Source organism: Centruroides vittatus, unplaced genomic scaffold (assembly GCF_030686945.1).
Source record: "Centruroides vittatus isolate TY-2023 unplaced genomic scaffold, ASM3068694v2 contig_1381, whole genome shotgun sequence".
NCBI lineage: Eukaryota > Metazoa > Arthropoda > Arachnida > Scorpiones > Buthidae > Centruroides > Centruroides vittatus.
In genome coordinates this window covers 884080-908493 of record NW_027120867.1, presented here as the reverse complement: position 1 = coordinate 908493, position 24414 = coordinate 884080, and the positions used below count along the sequence as shown (strand labels likewise).

Here is a 24414-nt window from a genome sequence, read left to right as displayed (position 1 = left end):
TTAATTACAGTATAATTAAAAGAAAATTATAATTATATTGACAGATTTTCAGACATAAAATCTTTAGAATTTTTATCACTCTTAGGTGTTTTTTATAATATTAAAATTATTAACAATTTTTCCAAGCGTGTTTTAATTGTTTAAATTAAGTAAATTTTATGGGAAATTTTTTGATTTATCTAAATTACGTAGTGAATCACAATATTTATATTCGTGTCCGGACTATATTGACAAGTAACTCTTAAACATAAAACATATTATAATTAATGTCGATCCGAACAAAGATGTACTAAAAGAATTATATGATTTAATATCATAAATTTTTATGGTACCATCTACCAGTGGGTCTGTTGAGTGCAGTTTTTTGACCACGGAGCGAATTCATACATTGGCCAGGAACACTCGGTTGGAGGAAAAATTGTGGTCGCTAGCATTGCTTTCGATAGAAAAAGTGCTTTTAAATACGTTGATGGAGTCCACGACCAGCAACTTTTATGATAAAGTAGTTAACGACTTTGCGGAAAAAAATCGCCAAATAGAGTTAGTTTATAAAAAATTAAGAAAACAAGTTTTTCTATCATTGTCTGTATCGTATCAATTTGTATTATGTATATATTATTTGTATTTTAGAACTAAAATACATAAATTGTTTATTTTTGTCATTTCCAGTATTTGTTTAAAACTTTTATGGAAATGTCATGTACTGTACCGGACAGGTCTGACCCGTCACGAAAGATGCGAAAAACGGTTAATTTAGAGAAAAATTTATTAGTTTAAAAAAACATAGGTAAAAGTCGTTTGTAGTTGGACACCCATTGTTTATATCAAACTGCCAGGCAGAAACCATAAATCGCGGAAGGAAGTTGTCCTATGATCAGTGGAAGATCGAATTCGTCTTCGATTTTGACTTTTCACTCTCCAGGTAAGAGTCTCGTTACGTTTAGTAACCAGGGACCAACCACTCGGGAAGCGTAATTGAGGGAGAACGACCAATCAAAATGGACGAAAGAAAGAACGGAGATTGATATAATTTCTGACAATCGAGGACACCTGGCACTCGGTTAACGTTCCGAATAACCAAAACCCCATGTGTCAACACGCAAAAGAAAAAAAAAAACAATTTCTTTTCTATTGTGCCAACCTGTAACTTATGCCACTTCAGACTTACACCGTGTCCCCGACTCCAACGGAAGAAGTCTCTCCATGCCTTACAGACTCGTCAACGCCACTGTCCCGGGGCCACCTTTGATCGACCATCGAAGAACCACATCGATGCTCGGGACATCCAAACGGCCAATTGTCCTAAAGCACTATTTTGTACATAGTGTATGTTTATTTTATGTTAAAATAAACGGTTTTTGTCAGATACTTGTCGTCTTTGTCTCTACAGCCACCACCCATGTACGAATGGACCCTAGACCATTACTGACGCGCAATTAACTGATTGCCCCTGGAAGTCGGCTTCTTACAGAAACACAGCTTCCCTATCATCAAATGTCACGGCACGCCACTGATATGCATATAACTGCAGGCTGGTGAATGATCTTTGCACTAATGCTGTGATAATAAGCAAAACAGTTTGAATTTTCAAAAGTTTCTGTATACTGACAAATGCTTCACAAATGTCTAGTACTTGCAAGGTAATGTCTTCAGTCTTCTTGTAAGGAACCAAGTCCGAGCGTTATTTTTATTTTACTTTTATTTTGCTTATTATTCTATTTTTGTTTGGGGCTTATGTTTTGTTAGGACGAAGGTTTCCTCACCATTCACCTTAAGTATTTAAAAAGAGAAGAAATAAAACCCAACTCACCGACGAAAGAAAAGCGCCATAGGACTCACGCACATTTGCGCTCCCCGAGCGGCAAAGAATAGGTCCGCACCAAGAAGAGGGGGGAGAACCCACAAGCACGAAATAAACTCGCTAAACCTTAAGTAATAAAAACGTCCCGGAAAAAATTGTAAAAACAAATAATGTAAAAGGTTAGTGAGTAAACTGTCGGAAAAAGGGCTGCCAGACGATGAAACACGTTATTGTTAGCATTTAAGTATGTAAATGAGGGGAGTGACCGCATTCAGAATTGTGACGTCACCTCACACTATAAATCCCGAGTCTCAAGTGAAGACGGAGAGGTGAATTCTGGATAGCAACGAGCTTGGTGAGCTTCGCAGCAGTAATAGAGAGGTGTCCGATAGGATCTCGAATAGTTCCAAGGTGATTTTGAAGTGATTCGAAATTTGGATCGACAGTCTGAGAAAGTCTTGAGAGTTTGAGGAAATAGGTTCCGAGTATATTGAGGTGACGATTAGGATCTCTAGTTTATAAGAATTATTGTTATAAGTTAAGCTTTTTGGTTTTGTCGGATTCCCAAGGGGAATAGAGTTAAGTTAGACATAGATTTGAATTGAGAATTGTCGGGTTGACTTTGTTGAATTTCTTTGAATAAATTATTGTTTGATTTTTACTAAATATTGTACATAGTTATTGCTAAACGACTAATTAAATCTTTGGTTTTTGAATCTCTGATATTTTTTATTTAGTACACTATCACTTTTGCTATGAATTTTTTTTTTTGATGTATTTAAGAATGGACTCATAAGCTCTGTATAGGTTCTGACAGTTGACTTTATTAGTTTGTCTGCCTCTAGGATAACACAATCAAAACTGCTAAGAATTTTGCTATGCTTAATGAATCAACATGGTTTAAGTTTAGACAATTAATAATCTAATTACAGACATTTCAAACATATTAAGAATATGTTGGAATTAATATTTTTTATTGTAAATTTTTGTTTGCAGTTTTGTAACAAATCTCTTTATTACTTTGTATTATTTTCCCTGCAATATTGTAAATGTAATGTTTGCAGTACGGTATGCAGATTGTACATATTGCTACATACAGGGAAACTGTTTGCTAACAACTGTATTAATTGATGAAATTGCCAAGATCATAAATTTACATAAAAAATTTTGTAAAAACCTACAAGTAAAGGTTGACTGTACCATAAAAATGTTACTTCTTGAACAATAAAGAGATGACTAAATAAGGATATTTTAATATATTGTCTATTTTACAAAGTATTTTTATTAAACTATATTAATTGTTTGGTGATCCAAAAGCAACATCTTAAGCATTTTATATTAGTGTATAATAATTTGTAACTTCTATATACAGTAAACAGAACCCAATTTAAAGAACTTCAGATTTAATAGACGAAAAATTTATCTTCTAGAAAAACTATAAAGGTGTTTACATTCATGAATAGAGCATGCTAAAAAGTTGGAACAATGAGTCAATGAGTATAAATTACTCGATATATAGTACATTATATTTTATTCATACTGTCACATCATAATGATATTTAACTCATCTTGCACATTTTAAGTTTGTTATTAAGATTTTTAAAACATTTGATTTAATGGACATTAAAGCAATAATAGACATCCTTTAACCCAATTATTCCATTAATTTGAGAGTTTCTGTATAAAAACATTGTATTGTTTTAATTATATTTTCAAAAATTAGTTCAGAGTTTTGGATTGATGTTGTAATGCATTATAATTTTTATTGTTTAAAATAATGAGAACTAAACTCTCCGTAAATGTTTTCCCACAAAATGTCCGATTTTCGGGAATGGATTACTGACATTAAGTGAGAATTCCTGTATTTATCTGTTTCTCTTTTACTTTAGTGTAAGATTTCAAAGATGAAAAATGAAGATTATTTAATATATTGTTCTATTTAACTAATGTGTCAACTACTATTAATAATTTATGAAAAAATTACAAATTTTAAGTTCAGTTGTTATTAAAATTACATGATGTTTTTGTATTTTAAATATTGTACTAATTATAATAATAAGCAAATATATTAAATTCTAATTTTTCCATTTTAATTTGTTTCTTCTTTGTTTCTGTAAGGAAACAAATTTGCATATCAATATTTATCTTTCTTGGAATTTTGTTAATTAATGCAATAATTTCAAATACTGTATTTTTATAGTCTGTTTTAAACATTGTTGCCGATCTCGCAACTTGGAAAGAATGGTATCCGTCTATTTCGGAAGAGAAAAAAATGCGAGCCGAAACAATACCCGATTTAAGGTTACAGTCGGACGAATACATGCAATGTGATAGATTAGTGATAGATAAGTCCTCCTCTTCTCAAGTTCAGATGTATCGGTAAGTATTATGATAGTTATCCGGAAATTTTTTGTTAATTCGGCTATTATTGGGTTGTTCGGAAAGTAATTTCGTTTTTTTATTACTAGAGGAATTAGATGTATTTTTACCAGACAAGTTTATTTTAAACCACATTTTCATTATATACTTCAACAGCTGACATTTTAAGGCTTATTTGTAAAAAATTTTGTTCGATTCTGTACAATTGTTTTTGTTCGGTGACCCATCAAATATGGAAAATCGAAAGCATCATTTTCGGTATACTTTGCTTTTTTATAACTAAAAAATCAAAATGCTGTTCAAACAAGAAAAAACTTGTGGTACATGTTTGGAGAAGATGTGTCGAGAGACGGTGCCAAAACTGGTTTACAAAATTGCATTCTGGCAATTTTAATATCGAAGATACACCACATTCTGGATGGCTATTTGAAGCCAACGAAAACAAAATAAAGGTACCGATCGAAGCAATCTGCCGTATAACAATGCGTGAAATCACTAAGAGATTAAATCTGTTAAATTGAACCGTTTATTATTACTTAAAACAAATTGGTTTTGTTTCAAAGCTCGATATGTGGGTTCCACATGTTATTAATGAGAGATGCTCTCTATGGTTGGATTTTAAAGAAATTTGTTTTTGAGCTTTTACCAGACAATTTAACAATTGATTCGAAAGTGTACTGCCATCGAGTAAACAAATTTAGTAATATCATCAAACAGAAAAGGCTAGAATTGATCAACAAACAAAGTGTAGTGTTTTACCATGATAATGCCAAATTTCACACAAGTTTGGTAACTCGTCAGAAACTGTTATAGCTTAGATGAGATGTGTTATCACACCAATCATATTTGTCAGATCCGGCACACTCAGATTATTACTTGTTCCGGTCTATACAATTTTTTTTTAACTGTAAGACATTTACTTGAAATGACAATGTCAAAAATCACTTGGATCAGTTTTTTGTAAACAACGATCAAAATTTTTATGAATGTGAAATCATGCTACTACCAGAAACAATGACAACAGGTATTTGACCAAAATGGTCAATATATAATTCAATAAAATATTTATTTATTATAAGAATATTGCATTTATTTTTCTATGGAAAAACGAAATTACTTTCCGAATAACCCAATAGATTACATAATTTATAATTAATTATAGAATTTTTAAATTACAAAAGAACAATTATTGATTATTCTTTCAATTTTATTAATAGTTAAGTAAAATTATTTCTTATATTTTTAACATCTTATGCTTTACAATTTCATTAAAATATAATAATTTATTTGTTTTAGCTGTAATTTATCAAGAATGGTACATTTTTATTGAGTTTATACAAAATAATCTAACAAAAATCTAATACGAATGTTTTGGTTATTACTGCTGAAAGTCATTTAGTAGCTATTTCTTCTATTCAGAGAAGAAGTAAAGAATTTCTTTTATGTAATATATACAGGAAATCCTCGTTAATTCAAACTCAGATAATTCGAAATTCCATTAGTTCGTAACTGCACTTTTGTCCTGGCCAGGGATATAGAGATTTACACATTAAAAAATTTGGTTAGTTCAAAATATGGCTACTTCAAAATTCAAAGTGAAAATTCTGTTATAACTTCAATGTGCATATGTTAATTGATTCGTTTAGATCAAAGTGCCTCCACGGGTGGGCAAGCAAGAGTTCAGTGGGAGCCGAAATGTAGGTTTTGCAAAATGCATGGGAGCCGCAGTTCTGTACTGTCGTGGTGGGTAGTATGGTAAGGCGAGCGATTTTATTATATAATATAAATATAATATAAAACAAATATTGAATTTTTTAATAAACATATTTTCACAAAATTATAAAACTAAAATTGTAAAAATAATAATAAAAAACAGAAATGAACACTTTTGGCAAGAGCCGCATGTACCTCATAAAGAGCCGCATTTGCCCACGTCTGCTATAAGAGAACAACAGACTGAGACAACTCTCATCTGGTCGATATGGCTTTGCTTTTACACATTTTCAGATGTCACTTTGCCCATGGAATGTCCTTTCTTCTCTTATCTCATAAAATACAGCTGGTTTTCAGGATAGCAACATTGGGCTACTAGTAGCAGATTGAGATATTTGAAGGGCTCTAGGCTATTATGTTTGAGCATCTTACTACTTTTTGGGCCACTTTAAAAATAATTTAGGCTGTATTTCGAGGAATTCTGCTTTACGTTTTATAAAATCTATCTAGCAACCTCTGAGGTTCTTGACGGACATGTGCTGTTTACCTTCACATTTATATTATTATTATTAATTAATGAAAATAGTGTTCTGTATAAGTATCTGTATTCCATTTGCTTAATAAATTATATCAGTTACATGGGATTTGGCAATTATACAGAAATGTGTAAATCTCGGATAATTTGTAGTTGCAAACATTTGGTCCCCCAAATTTCGAACTAACAAGGATTTCCTATAATTTGATTATTTCTAAACTTAATAGTTATTGGATTATGTATCAATGTTATATATAAGTCATGTTTGGATTAAACTGGTTGAGAAAAGAAATAAATTTTTATATTATTACTTTTCTGGCTGTTATTCTATAACAGAGGGAAATTATTGTAATTGGTCAAGTTTTGACCCTCTAGATTTTAAGGTTCCTGATCCAAAAACATGAAAAATGTGGGAACAAAATTCTGCTTATGTGTGTTGGCTTATATTTTGCTTTATAATTCTGTTCATTTTGTTTTTTATAAATGGAATACCCTTCCTCTCATCTTTTTTATAACTTTTGTAGTAATAACATTAATTTAAAAATCAGAATTTAGTTTAGTAAATTTATTGTGTTCAGTTGTTCATCATCATGTAAAATATGTTAATCTTTGTTGAATTTATAAGAATTTAAACTTTCAAACCATATTGAAGTAACTACGTTGTATGGATATAAATAAAAATGTTTAAAACAGAATTAAAATTATCATTTTAGGTTTGCTCACGTGGAGAAAAATGGTGTTGGATGGATTCTTTTTTGGCAAGTACAGAGATTAGACTGGTGCTTCTTCCTTGCTCAACCTGTAGAAAATATTTGGGGTAAAGTTAATTTATATTTTTATTATTAAACTGAAATAGTAGTTTTTAAATTTATTCAAGAATCAGTTAGAATTTCAAATATAGTGATACTTGATTTACATGATGGATATATTCCTCAAATCACACATTAATCAAAAGTCCATGTAAATAGACTATTAGTTGCATTTGTCACTTCACATTAGTTTATACGAAATTGTTATCTTAACACAGATATATTTATTCAAATATTTGAAATGTTGTCTAATTTTAATTTGATTAATATTAATTTGTTACTAGCAAATTAATACAAATTATTTTGCTTGTCAATTTAATAAGAAAACATATTGAAAACATTGTTATGAAAAATAATAAGCATGCAAAGTCAGTCTCTGACTATCCAGTGATGAATAGTCACTCTCTGACTATTCATCTCTGGATGATCTCAACCATCAAATACATTGATATTGACCTCCCTAATCTCAAATTGAACCACGGAATGACTAGAAATCACAGAGTGCAAGATCTGGTGAACAGCAGTTGTGTTAAAGCAATAGCAATAATTTTTCTCAGTCAAGAATAGCTGTATCATTTTGGTTGTGAGACTAAGAGCATTAAGACAATATATAGTAAATCTTAACTGAGAAACAAATTGTCATCATGTTAAAACCATTATATTCATCAAATCTTACAATTTCTGATTATTTTGTCAGCCTAAAATGGCTGTAGGAGTATTAATATTACAATTATTTTAAATATATTTTTATTATCAAAAAAATTATCTATTTAAAATGGAACATTTGAAACCAATATTTCTAGAATTTTTAAGTTTTTCTATCCTATTTCAGTGATTAAAATAATAGTTTTAAGAATTATATATATATGTGTGTTTGGTTTCATAATATATAAATTTGAAAACATTCTTTACAGTTATGAAAGTTATAAACTAAATATTCTTTATATCCAGATGATCATCCTACTCAGTGTTTACTCACTGGCATACAAAGTTTCAATTATCGCATTCAAAAGAAGAACAACATTCCAAAAGAACTTGTTCACAAATTACTCAGTATTAAAGATACTGTAAAGGAATTTCACCTGAAAGCCTACCCATTCCAATCTTTATCGTCATCAAGTGAATCGCAAGGTGACCCGTCAGAATACATTCACATCAACGATCAAGCTCATAAATATTTATCTAGCATTTCTTGCAAATTACTTCAGAAAAGAATACCTCGTTCACCAATTAGAAGTTTTCATCATAAAGAAACTGATGTTCTCACTCTTGTACCGTTTGGTACTGCTAGGCCTGTCACTGTATACAATCACAAAGGTTTTGTGCTTTTCCGACAACCAAAATCGGAATCGTTTCCATCGTCTCACCACTCGACTCCCAGACACAGACCTAGAATAAAAAACGAATTAAGATCACGCAGCGGAAGTTTCAGTTTGAAACGATCATCCAAAGTAAGTAGAATACCTTATTATATTATCGAACTTTGAGAAAAAAAATTGTTGCATTGATTTTAGTAATTCAGATTTATCTATAGTCCTTTGCATTACTAAATATACTCCTAAATGTTAATATTTATAGGGTCATATTATAAAACAAAGAGCTTTATCTGCAGATGCTAGGATGCCAAATTCTCCTATATCCAAAGATTTGCCAAATTCAGAAAGCATCTATTCCACACCAATTGAATCACTTCTGGAAAATTGTAATGTTAATTCTGGAAATGCAAATAACAGTACATTATCAAAACTTGGTAAACAAGAGAGTGAAAATGAATCAAAATGTAATTTAGTGCCTCAACTGAAAGTGTATTCTTCCGATACCGATTCTTCTAGTAACGACGAAACAACAAAGTCTAAAATTCCTCAAGAAATCGAAAATTTATCCGATTTTGAATTACTTTTACCTCACTGCAATTCTGAAGGTAAAAATGTTACAAATTATACAATGCTAGATGTTTATTTTTATGTTTAATTTCAAATATTTTTGTTCAAGGAAGAATTTTCTTAATTCTTCCTTTTAACAAAATATTTTGTATAAAATTAAGCATGTTTTTTTTAGAATAGTTTTTTGCTGTAAAATTTTATTGTAGACAAGTAGAATATTCTGTTATTGACAATGTAAATCAAACACTACAGAATTATTGAATTGTAATTGGTTACTACCAACTAGGAGGTCATCCACTCCAATGAATATACTATATATTATTTATTTGTCTTACAATTTCTATGAGAAACCATTCATGTGTAATGTTGTAATCATCCAACAAAATTTCCTATTACCATTGCCTGTAACTATATGGATTGTTTATTAGATGACATTATCTGTAGTCTCCACAAGAAAAAGAACAAAGTCAATATGTCACTGTCTAGTATGCGTATGTATTTGCAATGAAATGTAATATCGTATTATCATATACCAGGCATGGCCAAATGCGGCACTTTTTGAGTTACGTGCGGCTCTTGCCGAAAGTGTTAATTTCTGTTTTTTATTATTATTTTTATAATTTTGTGAAAATATGTTTATTAAAAAAATTCAATATTTGTTTTATATTATATTTATATTATATAATAAAATTACTCAGCCTTACCATACTACCCACCACGACAGTACAGAACTGTGGCTCCCATGCATTTTGCAAAACCTACATTTCGGCTCCCACTGAACTTTTGCTTGCCCACCCGTCATATACTGTTACAATGTCTTGTTGACACATTGTTATTGTAAACAATATTTTTTCTTTATTGTACATTTCCAATTTATGTAAAAAGAATTAATGGTTATTTTTCATATGTCAGCAATACTTGCTGTCAGGATTATAGTCACGATGATGATCTTTCCAATTTTATTTTTTGTAATTAAACTTGAACAGCACAAAATGGAATGTAAGAATTCATCCGTGGTCCAATTATGATCAACATCACATTGTGGATCAGCTGAACTTGTTATGACAGATGGATACTCATAGCAGTGAAATGCATTTGTTTTTTATCTTGTGGAGATCAACAGATCGTCTAGCTTTAATTAGAAATCACGTGTTAAATTGTTAATAGATCCTGTGGAGATTATAGCTCTAACAAAATTTTATTTATTACATCTTTGTTACATTTTTCCAAGCCACACCAGATATGTAGTTTATGTCGTTAAATGTTTCTACATAGAATTTTTGTAAGAATTAGTTTTTCTTAATAGGTAACCTGACAACAGCTAGTTAATATAAAATATACTAGGCTCTTGCTAATTTGGCCATTTTTGCGCAGGGATGACAGATTAGTGAGTGATAAATTATTTTCAGAATATTCAGTGATTGGCTATTTATCTTTCTATTTTAGAAGTAATCTTGAAAGAAAGATTTGCTTGATATATGTGCTTATAATGTTTTTAATCAATATAACTGAAGGTTAGAAAAAGAGGAGAGACATATGTTACTTGAAATAGAAATTATTTTTCAAAATAATTTTGTGTTAATTCAGTTTTGATTATTTATATTCATAAGTTTAATAAAATTTAACTTAGAACTATCAATAGAACAATATTATCTATTTTCAGATGAAATGATAGATTTTAAAACAAAAGGAAACTTGTGTGTGTCAAACTTATTAGTCGAGGTAAGTTTCCATATTATAAACCATTGTTAATTTTATTTTTGGTGGATATTTACCAAAATTTATATTAAGATCTGATATAAAAAGATTTGATTATAAAGATACAGTAGTAAGGATCAAGTATTTTAAGCACCAAATAACAAAGCATTTGATTTAATTTTTAAAATGAATTGATATTTTAAAAGTCGATTGCCAAAGTGGTGGAAAAGCAATAGATTTGACAAAACTGAGAATGATGGGATGACATAGCATTGAGTATTATGTGGTCTATAGTTTGATGTCTGTTGGAGTTGTAATAAAGTGAACTTAACTCCATGAACTCTGTTGTTGCAGTATCACACTGCCATTGAACTAAAAAAACAGCCTTAGTTCATAATTTATAACAGAATAAACAAATATTTAACTACTCTTATGATAAAACTGAAAATAAAGCATTTAATTATAACAACAGCTGCGATGCAACATATAAAGTTAAAATTCAAAACAAAAAACAAATTAGATAACAGTTTGTAATCTTTTATAAATAACAATAGTTGGTAGCTTTAATTGTGCAATCATTTTCATATTATTTGTGTTTTAACAGTCATAATAATTGTAACTATACACTTGTAAAGAAGTTCCTTGAATAAATATGTGAGGTCCGAAACTCCTCACTTGTTTATGTTTTTGTCAAACTTGAAATGGGAGAGACAATATCCTGGTGAGAGATCGAGCTGGGAAAGTGATAGATGAAAAAGTCGAGATTCATAAAACAGACAATTTTCAGTTTAAAAATACAAAAGAAAGATGAGAGACACACTTTATGCAACAATTAGGTAATTGGTCCAGATGTCCTGATTTTCAGGCAAGAAAACACCTCCCTTCCCTGATTACAGGCCATTACCTAAGGGAGTTTGCTTTTTAAAAAAACATAAAAGTTAAACAAGAGTTTGCTCTTTCCTTAATTATAAGCTGTCACCCTCAGGGGGTTAATAAGTGAATGCTGGAGGAAGTGATAGCCCCAGTGTTGGAGTGAGGGAGACGCCCATTCCCTTTGACCCAAACTTGGCCCTTAGCAAGAGAGCGGGAACCAATGAGTGAAAAAGGAAGAGTCAGATCATCCAAATCACGGATTTCGAGGCCAAATCATATAAAGGGGACTGACTCCCAAGGAAAAAGAGCGAGTTGCTGCCATCGTAAAGTGTGTTCATTACCATCGAGAACCTCCAAGGTCGTCATCATCATCATAGAGGATCGTGTCAACGTTGGATCGTCATAACTCAAAGACATCTGTTGATCCAACCAGAGAGATTTGCCTTTTTCTGCCATCAACCCCATGCTTCTCCAGCCAGACCACCCAGTGTTATCCAATCTACCATCAAGAGCCCTGAAAATCACCCAAACAGAATCAACCAATTATATCCTAACATCACTTCCCGCCTGGACTTCTGTCCATTTCGAGTGTCAACTTAGACTAATTGTAAGAATTTTTCCCTTAAAAATAAACACAATTAACATTATACATTTGTGTACTTCTCTGTGTTTGCCACCACTACCTCCTTCTCCATCCACTTGTGTCATCCTGGCAGAAGCATGAGAGCAGCAAGTAACCCTACTTTAGAACCTATTATAGGGGTCTTTTACCAACAAAGGTTCACAGATATAATTCAGAATATATTTCTCAGAGTAAAAACATTTCAGAAACTTCAAGCATTTTTAAGCTATATATTTATCATTAGGAGCAAACTACCATTAATAAGCTGTCTCCAAAAATCTTTATTCTTTGATGTTAGGCCTGCACCTTAAGAGCAGCTATTGAAAGTATGACACTTACTGATATACAGTTTAAAGGTACCATCTCAAACATTATTTTCTATTATACTTCACTTATAAAATAAATGAAACAAAATAGAATCTGGAAAAGGAACTACACTTTGTGTGTGAAAGATAAAAATGCCTATTGAACTACAAAATATCTTTATCATAACATGTCATTTCTGTTTTATTTATTATTAGGATAAGACACATGACCACTCTCTGTTTTCCCAATCTTTCAGTCCTAAATTTAACAATCTCAATCAAGAGCAACTGTATATTGCAGTACGTGTCTCTCCCTTTTCGTCTGTGTCTGAGGGTGCTCTAAATTCCATTATCAACAAACAACAGAAAATTTATGACTTCTAGACTATTCTGCAAATATAAAAGAAACTAACGAACGATATTTGTCCATCGTCCCACACAGCTTCGTTTTATGTTGACCAATGCTTGGCCTCAAAAACAAAGAATGCTCCTTGGTTTTAAGGCCAAGTTAGCCCCGATTGCAACTGGTACCACCTTGTGGGAGCACTGTTTCAATGTTGAATCTTAGTTTGAAGCTTCTTGCATAATATATGATGCCCTTTTTTATATAGTCTGCAGATGCCACTGGCCAATTAAAAACGTTAAATAATATCAGATTTATTTCAGGTAATTAAAGCTTCTGTAATTGAAATTCATAGTCCTCCCGAAGTACAGAAATCTGCATCTGGTGGATGGGTGTAAGTATTATTATCATCCATTCTTTCCTATGTCTTTATTAGATATTTTCTAAAATACTTGGTAAAGATCTAAAATTCTTTTGGTAGAACATCTGCAAACTATGACTAAGAGCTCAGAGTCATATCCAGACAATTAAGTTTGCATCATTATTCCAAATTGATTTTAGAATGAATAATATCAAATATTATACAATGTGAAATTTTATAGAGATGTGATGTGTACAGTACATATAAATGTGCATTATTTAATGATGCTTCGCTTAGTGATATGACAGAATTGCCATAAGAATATAATGGAACTGAAAAATTCATAACTGCCTGCACCTTTTCTATGTTTAGACCAAAACAATTTTATTGACTTGAATAAAAATATTACGATACTTTTCTGGTTTTAATGATAAAACATCAATGTAATTACGTTCAAGATTATCAAAATTTTCACACATTTTTATATTATTACGAGTGCTAAATACATTTTATATTTTTCAGGTTTGAACGTCAATATAAAGATGTTACGGTGTTTAATAAAGAATGCCCAGTAGGTAATTTATTTGCCATAAGGTAAGTTTTTATGATATAATTTAACTAATTTTATCCTGTTGTCTTACTAATATTATAAACATTGTAAATTTAAGTTATCTCAGTAAGGCAATTATTCCTATGTCTCCAAATCTCGTGTGGTCGGCACTTCGAAGCCCATTAAGTAGATACATGTACGACGAAACTATAAAGGTATTGACAATCTACTTAGTTTGCTACGGTATTAAAAAGTAACTAATTTATATTTTATCTTCAGAAAATAACAGTCCTTCAAGATTTTCCAAATGGTCAGAAAATTTGTAAGTATAACATTGGATATTTTGATTTTTAAGTAAATATTGTTCATTTTGTATTACAGTATTTGTTTTAATTTATTTTACTAGTGCATACATTCCATGAATCTACAACATTACTGAAAAAAGATGCACAAGATTTCTGTCTTCTTCACACTGAAAGAATGGAAGATTCAAAATTAATTGTGGCTGTTCAGTCAGTGGAATATGAGAAGTGTCCTTTAATGGATGATGTCATCAGAGGAATGGTACATTTACTTACTTTTTCATATAAACATGATAGTTTTTTTAGAATATAGATTTATAATCATGTAAAGTCATTTGACTCAATGAAAATGGCTACCCTGTATTTTTGGTAATATCCACCAGAGTTAAGACAGTTGTACTATTGCTATAGGAATCATAGTAGAACACTGCATAATTTGGCCAAAACACTATCCAAATAGAGATTATGTGTGCTTCAAGAATGGGACTAACTTCTTCCTGATGAACTCTGTTAAAACAAATTTTAAATGGTGCAATGAGAGCTTACGACTACCTAAACTTTGTTGAGAACTTTACCTGTCATAACACCTTCTAACTGCTTCACAGTAAGCTTAGGTGCAGAAATCCTTTTTCTAATAACATCCTTTTCTTTAATTAATATCCTACACATGTATATATAGGATATTTTGAACTTTTGACCCAGCTTATGGAGAGACTGGCCCACCTTACTGACAATTACATGAGTTGACTGCTTATGCTTTGATTTGTTGTAGGCATTTTAACCTTTTTTCGGTTCTAGATATAATTCAGAGAGTGAAAGAGAAGATAATGCTATCATGTCATTCTTCTTTAAATGTCCATATATTTAAGCTTCCTTGAACCAAGGAACACACATATTCGACAAAGATGAAATACACTGAATTGAGAAGAGGGAAGATGCCAATTAAGTGCTACACACATGTACAGCACAGTGGGTCAGGTCAGTCCATTCTGCAACACAGAATGTGGATCACTTTCGTTGACTTCAAAGTAGCTAAACCAGTAAATGTAAAATATCTTAAAATCATAAAAAGGCCACAAAATGCTTTACTAGAACCAAAAATACCTAAATGTATTTTTAGTTTTTCTATGTCAATTATTAAAAAATTTCGTTCGCTGCCAGACAATTTTGAAATATTTTTTCGTCGAAAGCTTTATCAAAAGAAATGTAAAAGGAAAACATATTATTTATAATTTAATTATGTAACTTAATTTCTGGAATTTTTTTGATAATGTGTTTATGTAAATATATTATATTATTATTATTTTGGTAACCTCTAAAAAGGGTTTCTAGACAATAAACAAATTTGTTATGTCCTTCTAATCTGACATTCACCAGAGGTCAAGTACTTAGAAGACAATTTTAATTCACACGTCTTTTATTTATATGCATTTCGGATTGGAAGTTTGTACTGATCCGAAATGGAGTTATAGTGGTTACCAAAGCGATTGTATCTGGCAAATACTGCTGCTTTTTGGTTTATATTAAATGAAATGTACTATTTTTTTTCATTTTATTTTTAGTTATTACCAAGTGGTTGGATAGTCGAATCGTACGAAAATGATGAAAATTGTTGTGTTGTTTCATATTTAATTCAAGTAAGTTAATTTACTAATACTTGAAATAAACCTTTCGGGTGATAATACAAAATTTAAGATTTGCTATAATGTCGAATGTTCGACGAAAGTGTACCGAGAAATAGAAAATGCCATTATCGAGTCGCGTACTTGAAAAAACAAATTTTTTAATCAAAATGTTTCCTATGATCTTTTTGCCTAATAATAACGTAGATACCTTAAAGGAAGAAGGTAATAAATTATGTTAGGAGATTTTTGTCAAGAATTTTCTAAAATTATGCTTCAAATTTTAAAAAATAAATATCTATTTCTCATATGTTTTTCTTGCAACGTTAATTGCAAGAAAAACTATGAGAAACATCAGGGTTTTCCTGTCTTATCAAATAATTATTGAAAATAATAAACGAAAGAAATTTGTAATCAAAATTTTATTCATGCCATCTAATTATATAGAATGTTAAATGTATTAGTAATAAATTTGAATTTTAGAAACTCAAAATTTTTTGCCATTGACCTTTAGTACAAATAATAATAAATTTAATTTGAAATTGTTGCCACTCTACAACATACAACATGAAATGTCATTGAGCTCTACATATTTATAGCTTCTTTTATGCTAATATAAGGTAGTCCTCAACTTTCAGACAATCACTATTTCATACGTTTTAAGTTATTGTGCAATGATGATTTCGGTAATAGCAAAATCGTGTTTGAAAGTCAATTATTATTGCCCATTTTCTGTTTAATCCACAGTTTTAGCATTTTAAAACTTTCCTAATGTATAAAGCATTAGAATACAGTAGACCCCCCCTATAACACAGTAGATATGTTCCATGTTATATGAATTCTATGTTGAGTCATGTGTATGAATCACTTAAATACACGAGCCAATCACAGCCTGGTATGTGTGCAGTTTAAAGGCTACGGCTGTTTGAAAGGTTTTCTTCCATAAAATTAACCGATTCTAGACTAATTTGACTCGACATTTCCAAATCACGTATAATTTTTTTGGGAATAATCCATATAAACTATGCTAGAAACAAAAAATTGTAGGATTACTTACCGAGTGTGCACCGTTCGACGATGCCATTGCTTAAGTTTGTTTTTGTCACGGAGTGGCTCGTCGAATGGCGGGCGCATTTTCCGATAAGTTATTTTTCTGCAAAAAATTCGCTGAGCTTTGGAGACATCATTAATATAAATATAATTTTTATGACGTTGAATAATAAATGTTTTTTAGTAGGTCCGCTGCTCGTTTAAACTCGACGGTTTGTGCAATGTCCGCTATTGGTCTAGATTCGACCAATCCTGTCGCGACACGAGTCTCTTTTAGCATGTTATACGAACCTGTTATAGGGGGGTCTACTGTATATTTATGATAAAATCTCTAAGATATTTACTTTTTAGCTCTCTGTAAACTGAACTTCCTTTACAATGTATAAATACGTTGCTCGGCTTTCGTACGTATTTTTAGAAATGCAGTCTGAAAGTTGGAGACTGCCTGTTGTATAAGTTAATGTTTTTATATATCCAGAGATATCACCTTTTATTATCATAAAATTTCCTCTTTATTACTACTTTCAGATATTATCCAACAGTCCGGACAATCTGGTTTTAACCGAAATTGTCAACACGCACCCGCAATGTATCATAAATCTTAGCAATTATTTATCTACTAAACCTCAGTAGTAGTATTTTCTATAACGTTTAATTCGCTCATCAAAGTACGATCACATAGTAAGCAATTCGTGCCATTATTTGTATTGCTTATAAGAGGAAAAAAAATGCAAATAATTGTATGTAACTTTTGTAATATAATATTTAAAAACATACACAATTTAACTTACATCAACTTTTTAAATTGATATAAAAAGAAATTATTAAGTAATCATTAGTCATAGTCAAATTTGTTGCTGTAAATATAACAAGCTTTTGCTCTCTTTTTCGCAACTATTTTATTTTGGCAATTAGTTCCAACGTATATAAATATGTTGCATTCCAATATAAATTTTGATTTTCTCCTAGGACGGCGGTCGGCAATCGGTGGTCCGTGGAGAAATTTGGACCTCGATCGACTGAAGAAATGCAAAATACTTAGTTTCTTTTTTCACTCGAATCAAAACCGAATACAAAGCAACTGTTATCGTTTATTGTTCATTATTTATTAATATTGTGCATGCGATTGTCTTCCTTCATGGAAAAGTGCTAATAATCCATAGGCTTGTATTAATTTGTTATAATTAAACAAGAGAGTTTCATATTAATATAATAGTAAAATTAAACTTTTGTGATACTGCAGATTTTGTATCGTTTAAAAAATTCACGATAGTGGTCCGCGGGATTCAAAGTTGTGAATTTAGTGGTCTGTGAGGTCAGAAAGGTTGCGAACTGCTGTCCTAGGACATAAATTTCTTTAAAGGTTGTGATTTTTCGTATAAACTTTAAAATCTTCCTTTCTTTTTCCGTATACAGTGCAGTCTGACTAATTCGAAGACTTGCAGAATGATTTCTGCAAGTCCATCAACTTGTGATACAAGTCCAAACATATTGTTTGTGAATACAATAATTGTAAAGTTGAAATTCAAAATATTATATTATTATTCAATAACTTTGTCTAAGAGTCATACTCTACTTCATTTATATCATAAATATGATATATTTAGTGTAAGGATATGGAAAATTGGCCAAGACTACGAAAGGCTAGAGTACAAAGTGCTCGAGTGTCAAACAAATGGTTCTTCAACCACTAAAAACATAATTAACGTGAACAATTTGGCAATGTAATGGAAACTTCTGCATTATCTTACATTTACAGATGGGTGGATATACTGTCAGAAATGATCCAGCACCAAGAGAGAAGCATTACAAATGCACTTAAGATCTGAATTTTTAAAGTAAGATATACAAAATTTAGTGTTTTATCGACATACAGACGCCCTTAGTTAGTCGTACCGTTTATTGCCACGTACCGTACATCCAAACGATTCGAGTTTTCGAACGAGTCTCTTCGTATAATCTCTCAAGTTAGTCAGATAGCACTGTTTTATAAGAAGAAATTTTTAGGATTTATTGCACTCACAATTTACAGATTCATAAACAAGGTATAGATAAACAAAAATCTTGATGTATAGATCTTAGAGAGAAAATAGAATGAATACTAAAATGAGTATATATTCATTATTAAAAGAATCCTTAATTGTTTTCATATTTTTAAAAATTCAACTTTTATTTATGTATAAAATTGCATTCCAATTAATATTTATTACGTAATCAGTATTATCATCATATACTGTGATTTTAGAAATCTAAATTGTTATAAACAATTATAAAATTCTAATTTTATTCATCCGACAGATTTCCTGTTAAAACAAAACATATCACAAAAATTAAATGTAATGAAGCATACGAAATTGTACTGTACATTTTGCAAGAATATTGCATAAAAGAAGGAATTGGCTACATAATGAAACATTTTTAAGTAATTTGTATTCGTAAATGTTCTAATTGGACGTGTGGAAATTGCATTGATACATTATCTACTTATGTTGAGAACGTAGTGTGTGTTTTTTAAAATGCAACTCTCGTTTTAAAAACTGAAATATGTACGACGTACCATTAACTTCTGCATTTTGTGCAAGAAATAGCATGAAGAAACCGGCAGTGCAACAAGTGTGGACAATTTGTCGTGCAAAGTCTGACTTGCAGCATTGTCAAACTCTCATCATAGACTGCGTAGCTTATCAACAAAACACACTCAAACACCTTGTAAATATGCAGCCATATTTAATGACATTTATCAAGAATAAACAGGAAAAATTGAACACTTAACACATTTGCATTAACGAACGTTTTTAAAAGGTATTCTAGTGAAACTACGTGCGCCATCTCTACCAATGGCTGATATTAAAAAAAACATAATAAATAAAAAATAAAGATAAAATCATATTAAAAATAATATGACACAAAAGAGAAACAATAAGATAAAAATAAAATTAAAAGCAAACAAGATAACGCATAGAACATAAAGGGGGCACGGAGTAGAGCTAAAATCATTTAAAGTGATGGGTTCTTCCCTTAAGTATGTTTCCTCTTAGTCGCGTTTCTTGGCGTTTATACTACGCTTAATCGCCAGGCTGCCGAAACTTTACTAGCTTCTCAGAAGTTGATGGCTTGTCTTTTTTGGCTGGCTTTGCAAATCTTCCAGACTTCTGCGTATCGGAGGTGCTTTTTGTCGTGAACTATTTGTATTAATCTTGCATGGTCGAATGGGACCATGCAACTTCTTAATAGCTTTGACTTCTTGGGGGTCAGCTAAGACATAAGTCACCATGCAGTGCATGGCTGTTCACTTCTTACATTTCTCTGGTGTTTCGATAGCCTTTCCTTGAGTGATCTTCCAGTAGCTCCGATATAAACCATCTTATTCTGCCGCCGTGTGTCTGTAATGGGATTCTATAAACTCCTGGGAGTGAGTTCCCGTCCACCGGATCTTTATCTGCCCTTATGTAAAAGGAACCCAACCATCTACCAATTACTATTATTCTTTTGTTCGTGGTGATTCCTATACATTTATAGATATTACTCAATGATGCCCTATATTCCATCATTGGGAACTCCTCTGTAATTTGTACATTTTGCCCCTTGTTGCGTGTCTTAACCTAACTAGTAAGAGCCTTGATATTGACCCCATATGTCTTAGCTAGTTTATAGATGTAATTCGGCTCTTCATTTCTGTCCTGGGTAGGGCTACAATGCGAGTGCACTCGTGTGACGAGTGCTCGGAAGGCTGCGAGTTTATATGCTGGTGGGTCGTGCGAAATCCGTGGGATAAATATCAGGTTGTAAGTAGGTTTTCTGTAGATCTTAGTACGAAATTCTCCTTGGCTGTCAAGTTGTATATATAAATCCAAAAAATGTATAAGCGTATCATTTTCTTGCTCGAGTTTGATCTCGAGGCCGAACCTGTTGTCATTGATGTCCTTTGTGAATTGCTGTAGGCTGGGTTTTACTTTCCAGAAGATAACCACATTGTCGACACACCGTGTATACGTTATAATCTGTGTTTCATATTTCGGCATAACTGCTTTCTCTAGCATTCTTAGAATCATCTCTCATAAAGTATCTGCCAGCAGGCTGCCCATAGCTACACTTTTATGTTGCGTGTATGTAATGCCTTTAAAGTTAAATATAGATGAAAAAGTAGTAAGATGCATCAGCTCTAAAATCTGCTTTCTTTTCCTTTCTGGGGACTTGATCCTGCTTAACAGGAAATCCCTTAAATGACAGAAACAAGGTTCCAGTTTGACGTACAGGTACAACGCCTTGAAGTCTAAAACCGTCATAAATTTAACTTCTTGCGAATTCATATTTGCCATTTTATTTAGAAGCTCTAACAGTTGATTTATGCTGTATTGATTCCTGGGAGCATATTGACGAACAAAGCTGTTTACTTTCCAGAAGATAACCACATTGTCAATGCTATCCTATCACTTTGGAGCTGCACCTTTCTAGTAATATTGTGAGTGCGCATCCTTTATCTACCACAGGTCTTAAAGCTGTATCGTTTTTACGAATTTTGGCAAATCCAAATAGCCTAGTATCGACAGAGATTGGACTATTAATTTCATCAGACCCAGTTCTTTAGCCAGTGGTGTGGTTGCAAACCTTTTAACTCTTGCTTGTAGTTTCTCCAGGGCATTGGGATGCATAGTAATACAGAGGGTATCTTTAATGTATTTTAACAGATGGTCGTCATAAGTGCTTCTCTTCATAACTACTAGATCCTTCAACTTGTCGGCCCTTGTGAGCACTAGATTATAACACTTTCAGCGACTCCCGAGTTTTTCTGATGTAAGACCAAATAGGGGGCGATCTCTTTTACGACGATAGTGGATAGTGCTACGTTAGAATTTGGCTGCACATTTACAAGGCGTTTGAGTATGCTTTGTTGTCAAACTCTTTTTTCTAATTCTCTTAAGTGTTCTACTTTTGTTTGACCATTAAATAGTCGATTTTCTATCATAGATATCTGATAATTTTTGTTTCTTCTGTTTAGTCAGAAAAGGCAAGGATACCTTTCTACATTCACAACCAAAAATTGAGTTAGAAGTTAACCAATTACCATTCGCTTCACTTTTAAGCAGCAACACTGGTTAGCTTCTAATTCTAATTCTCGATTGTAAATACAGCCATGAGAGATCCTATTCCAGGGATAGTGATCTGTGCAACACTTTCAAAGTATCCGCATTGAATGTTTAGATATTCTGTCACGAAAAGTCTATTAACGGAAACGAGTATTTTGTTGGTAATCATATTTTCTTTTCACTTAAGTAGAATTTATTGTTATTTTTTTTAATTACTCAAATTAAAGGTTTGTCAATGCTATCCTATCACTTTGGAGCTGCACAAATTATCTGAGCAAAATACGTTGCACGTCGTTCCTTGCCATATTATTATAAATTTACGTAACTTCCGAGAAAGCTCTTAACCGTTAGATTTCAAAATACTCGATTGCCACGGACGAGCATCGGTTTGTACCGAGTTATATTCGCGGAGGTGTAATTTGTTTTAACTTATTTAAAAATTATGAAAATGAATTGCATTTTAAAAGACACATCCTACAATTGTTTATCATACAAAAATAATAAAGAATATTGTATTTTTATATATATAATAATAATCTGACGGTAACTTTGTTTCCTGATTTCCGACACCCATTTTCCGTAGGTCGTAAGACCGATTACCGAATATTTTAACGAAAAAGTAATAATAGTAACTGTGTTGTTTATAATATAAAATTTATTAAAGATGTTAAACAACCTATTTGAAAGATTTAAAAAAGTTTTTGCATTAAAACTATGAAGTATAGAATTTATAATATATTAAATATATAAAAAATTTAATTCTTTGCAAAGCTTAAAATAAATATAGAAATTAATAGATAATTACATTAAACAGTAATAAATGCACATTTGTCAAATACTTTACAATAATAATTCTGTAAAAAAAAACTGAATATTTATATTAATTTTTAAATTCCAGTATTTTTTATTTATCATATTATATTTTTTACTCAGGGAGTAATTATGTTTACTGCATCTTTAATAATTTCTATATATTTTGTTGCATCCAGTTATGTTACAAACTATACAATTATTATTTATGTAATATTAAGTAAATAAATACTTTTGCATAAGTTTCTTTAAAGAGTCTTTCATTCTTTAAAATAAATTCTAAAAGAACATTAGCACATTAAACATTAAGAAAACAATTTTCTTGCATTTTATAAGAGTGAAATCTTAAATGTGTTTTGTCTAGAGTTTAAAAACAAAATGATATCTCCAGTGTTCTTGAGGATTGGATATATAAGGCCCAAAATGTTCTATAATCCTTTGAGTATTCCTGATGATAAAGTTATCAACTCCATTAATATTAAGTTCAAACACCTGCCATGTTATTTAAGGAGTTGGTCTATTTTAATTCCAATTAGATGTTTTTCAAGATTGTTTAGTTTTCAAATTTGCTAGAGTAGAATGTAAAATGGGCTTCAAAAATACAAAGTACGTCAAAGTAACGAGGACGAACGTTGCAAAGGTGATTAGATGTCGTTAATGTTTGAATCCGTTACGCGTTCTCGAAGCGTGTTCTACATTTGAATCCATTTAGTTTTTGAATTTGCTACGGTTGATCCGACGACAAGACGGTATTACCTTAAAAACATTTATTTGGAATTAAAATATTATTTAAATCATTTACCGATTATTTAACTAATAAAAAATATCAAAATATATGCAAAAATAATGTATTTTTCATGCTATTTAAATTTTAAGAAATTAAGTGAAATCTTACGAACGAAAATAAGGGTAAAACAAATTTTTGTTTTTTAAACATCTTTATAATTAATAATATTGTAAAATATAATCAATATCAAGGCTAAATACATACAAAACTAATAAAACATTTGATAAACAAAACCCCTATAACATTCACTCCGCCACGTGGGAAGGAAGTAACCAAAACGAAATTAATTTATATGTCAAAATTGGTTGAACAACTCCTCCGTCGGCCAATTTTGTCTCGAACGGATTTAGGAGATTCCGGCTGATCTCGTCTTTAAAGATTTAATATATTTTCTTTGGAACGACTTAACTTAATCCAAATGGTTATCACTACATTTTATCAACACATTTTATAGAGACTTAATTTCTTATTGCTTTTAGTATTTAAGGCTATATTAACATAAAAGACTAATTAGCATAAAGAAAAGAGCATTAATGCTAATTATCTCATCTTTAATCGTAAGATGAAAGCAATGGAATTGTTTGGTTAGACATGCAGGGTAATGTCTTGTCTTGTAGAAGCTAGTTGGACGTGAGTTTCTAGCCTATATCGCTCTGTGGTAAAGTGTGACGTAATTGTCGTGTAATAGTAGTTGTATGCATTTATGATGGTCGTTACGCGGGAAATAACACCTTCGGGGAAGTCTTTTAAGGGTAACTGGCCCCTATTCGGGCGTTACAGACGTGGAGAAAACCCGGAAAACTTCACGTGGCCAGCCTGCCCCGGAGAAGCACGAACCCGCGACCGAACTCCCAGTGTTCGGGGAACGGAACCGTTGGCCAATG

The 24414-nt window shown here is 31.4% G+C and overlaps 1 protein-coding gene across 1 annotated transcript in view; it reads left to right on the top strand.

The window, feature by feature from the left end:
* LOC136990914 (uncharacterized) overlaps positions 1-22989 on the top strand; it is a 38187-nt gene extending 15198 nt beyond the window's left edge. The window contains exons 4-16 of the mRNA XM_067289382.1: positions 4002-4180; positions 7142-7245; positions 8189-8688; positions 8816-9158; positions 10784-10842; positions 13285-13355; positions 13845-13916; positions 13991-14087; positions 14152-14194; positions 14279-14436; positions 15737-15811; positions 17375-17833; positions 18210-22989. Coding sequence (XP_067145483.1) covers positions 4002-4180; positions 7142-7245; positions 8189-8688; positions 8816-9158; positions 10784-10842; positions 13285-13355; positions 13845-13916; positions 13991-14087; positions 14152-14194; positions 14279-14436; positions 15737-15811; positions 17375-17479 — 1806 coding nt within the window. The 3' untranslated portion in view covers positions 17480-17833; positions 18210-22989. The remainder of the gene's footprint in view (positions 1-4001; positions 4181-7141; positions 7246-8188; positions 8689-8815; positions 9159-10783; positions 10843-13284; positions 13356-13844; positions 13917-13990; positions 14088-14151; positions 14195-14278; positions 14437-15736; positions 15812-17374; positions 17834-18209) is intronic.
* The last annotated feature ends 1425 nt before the right edge of the window (positions 22990-24414 follow it).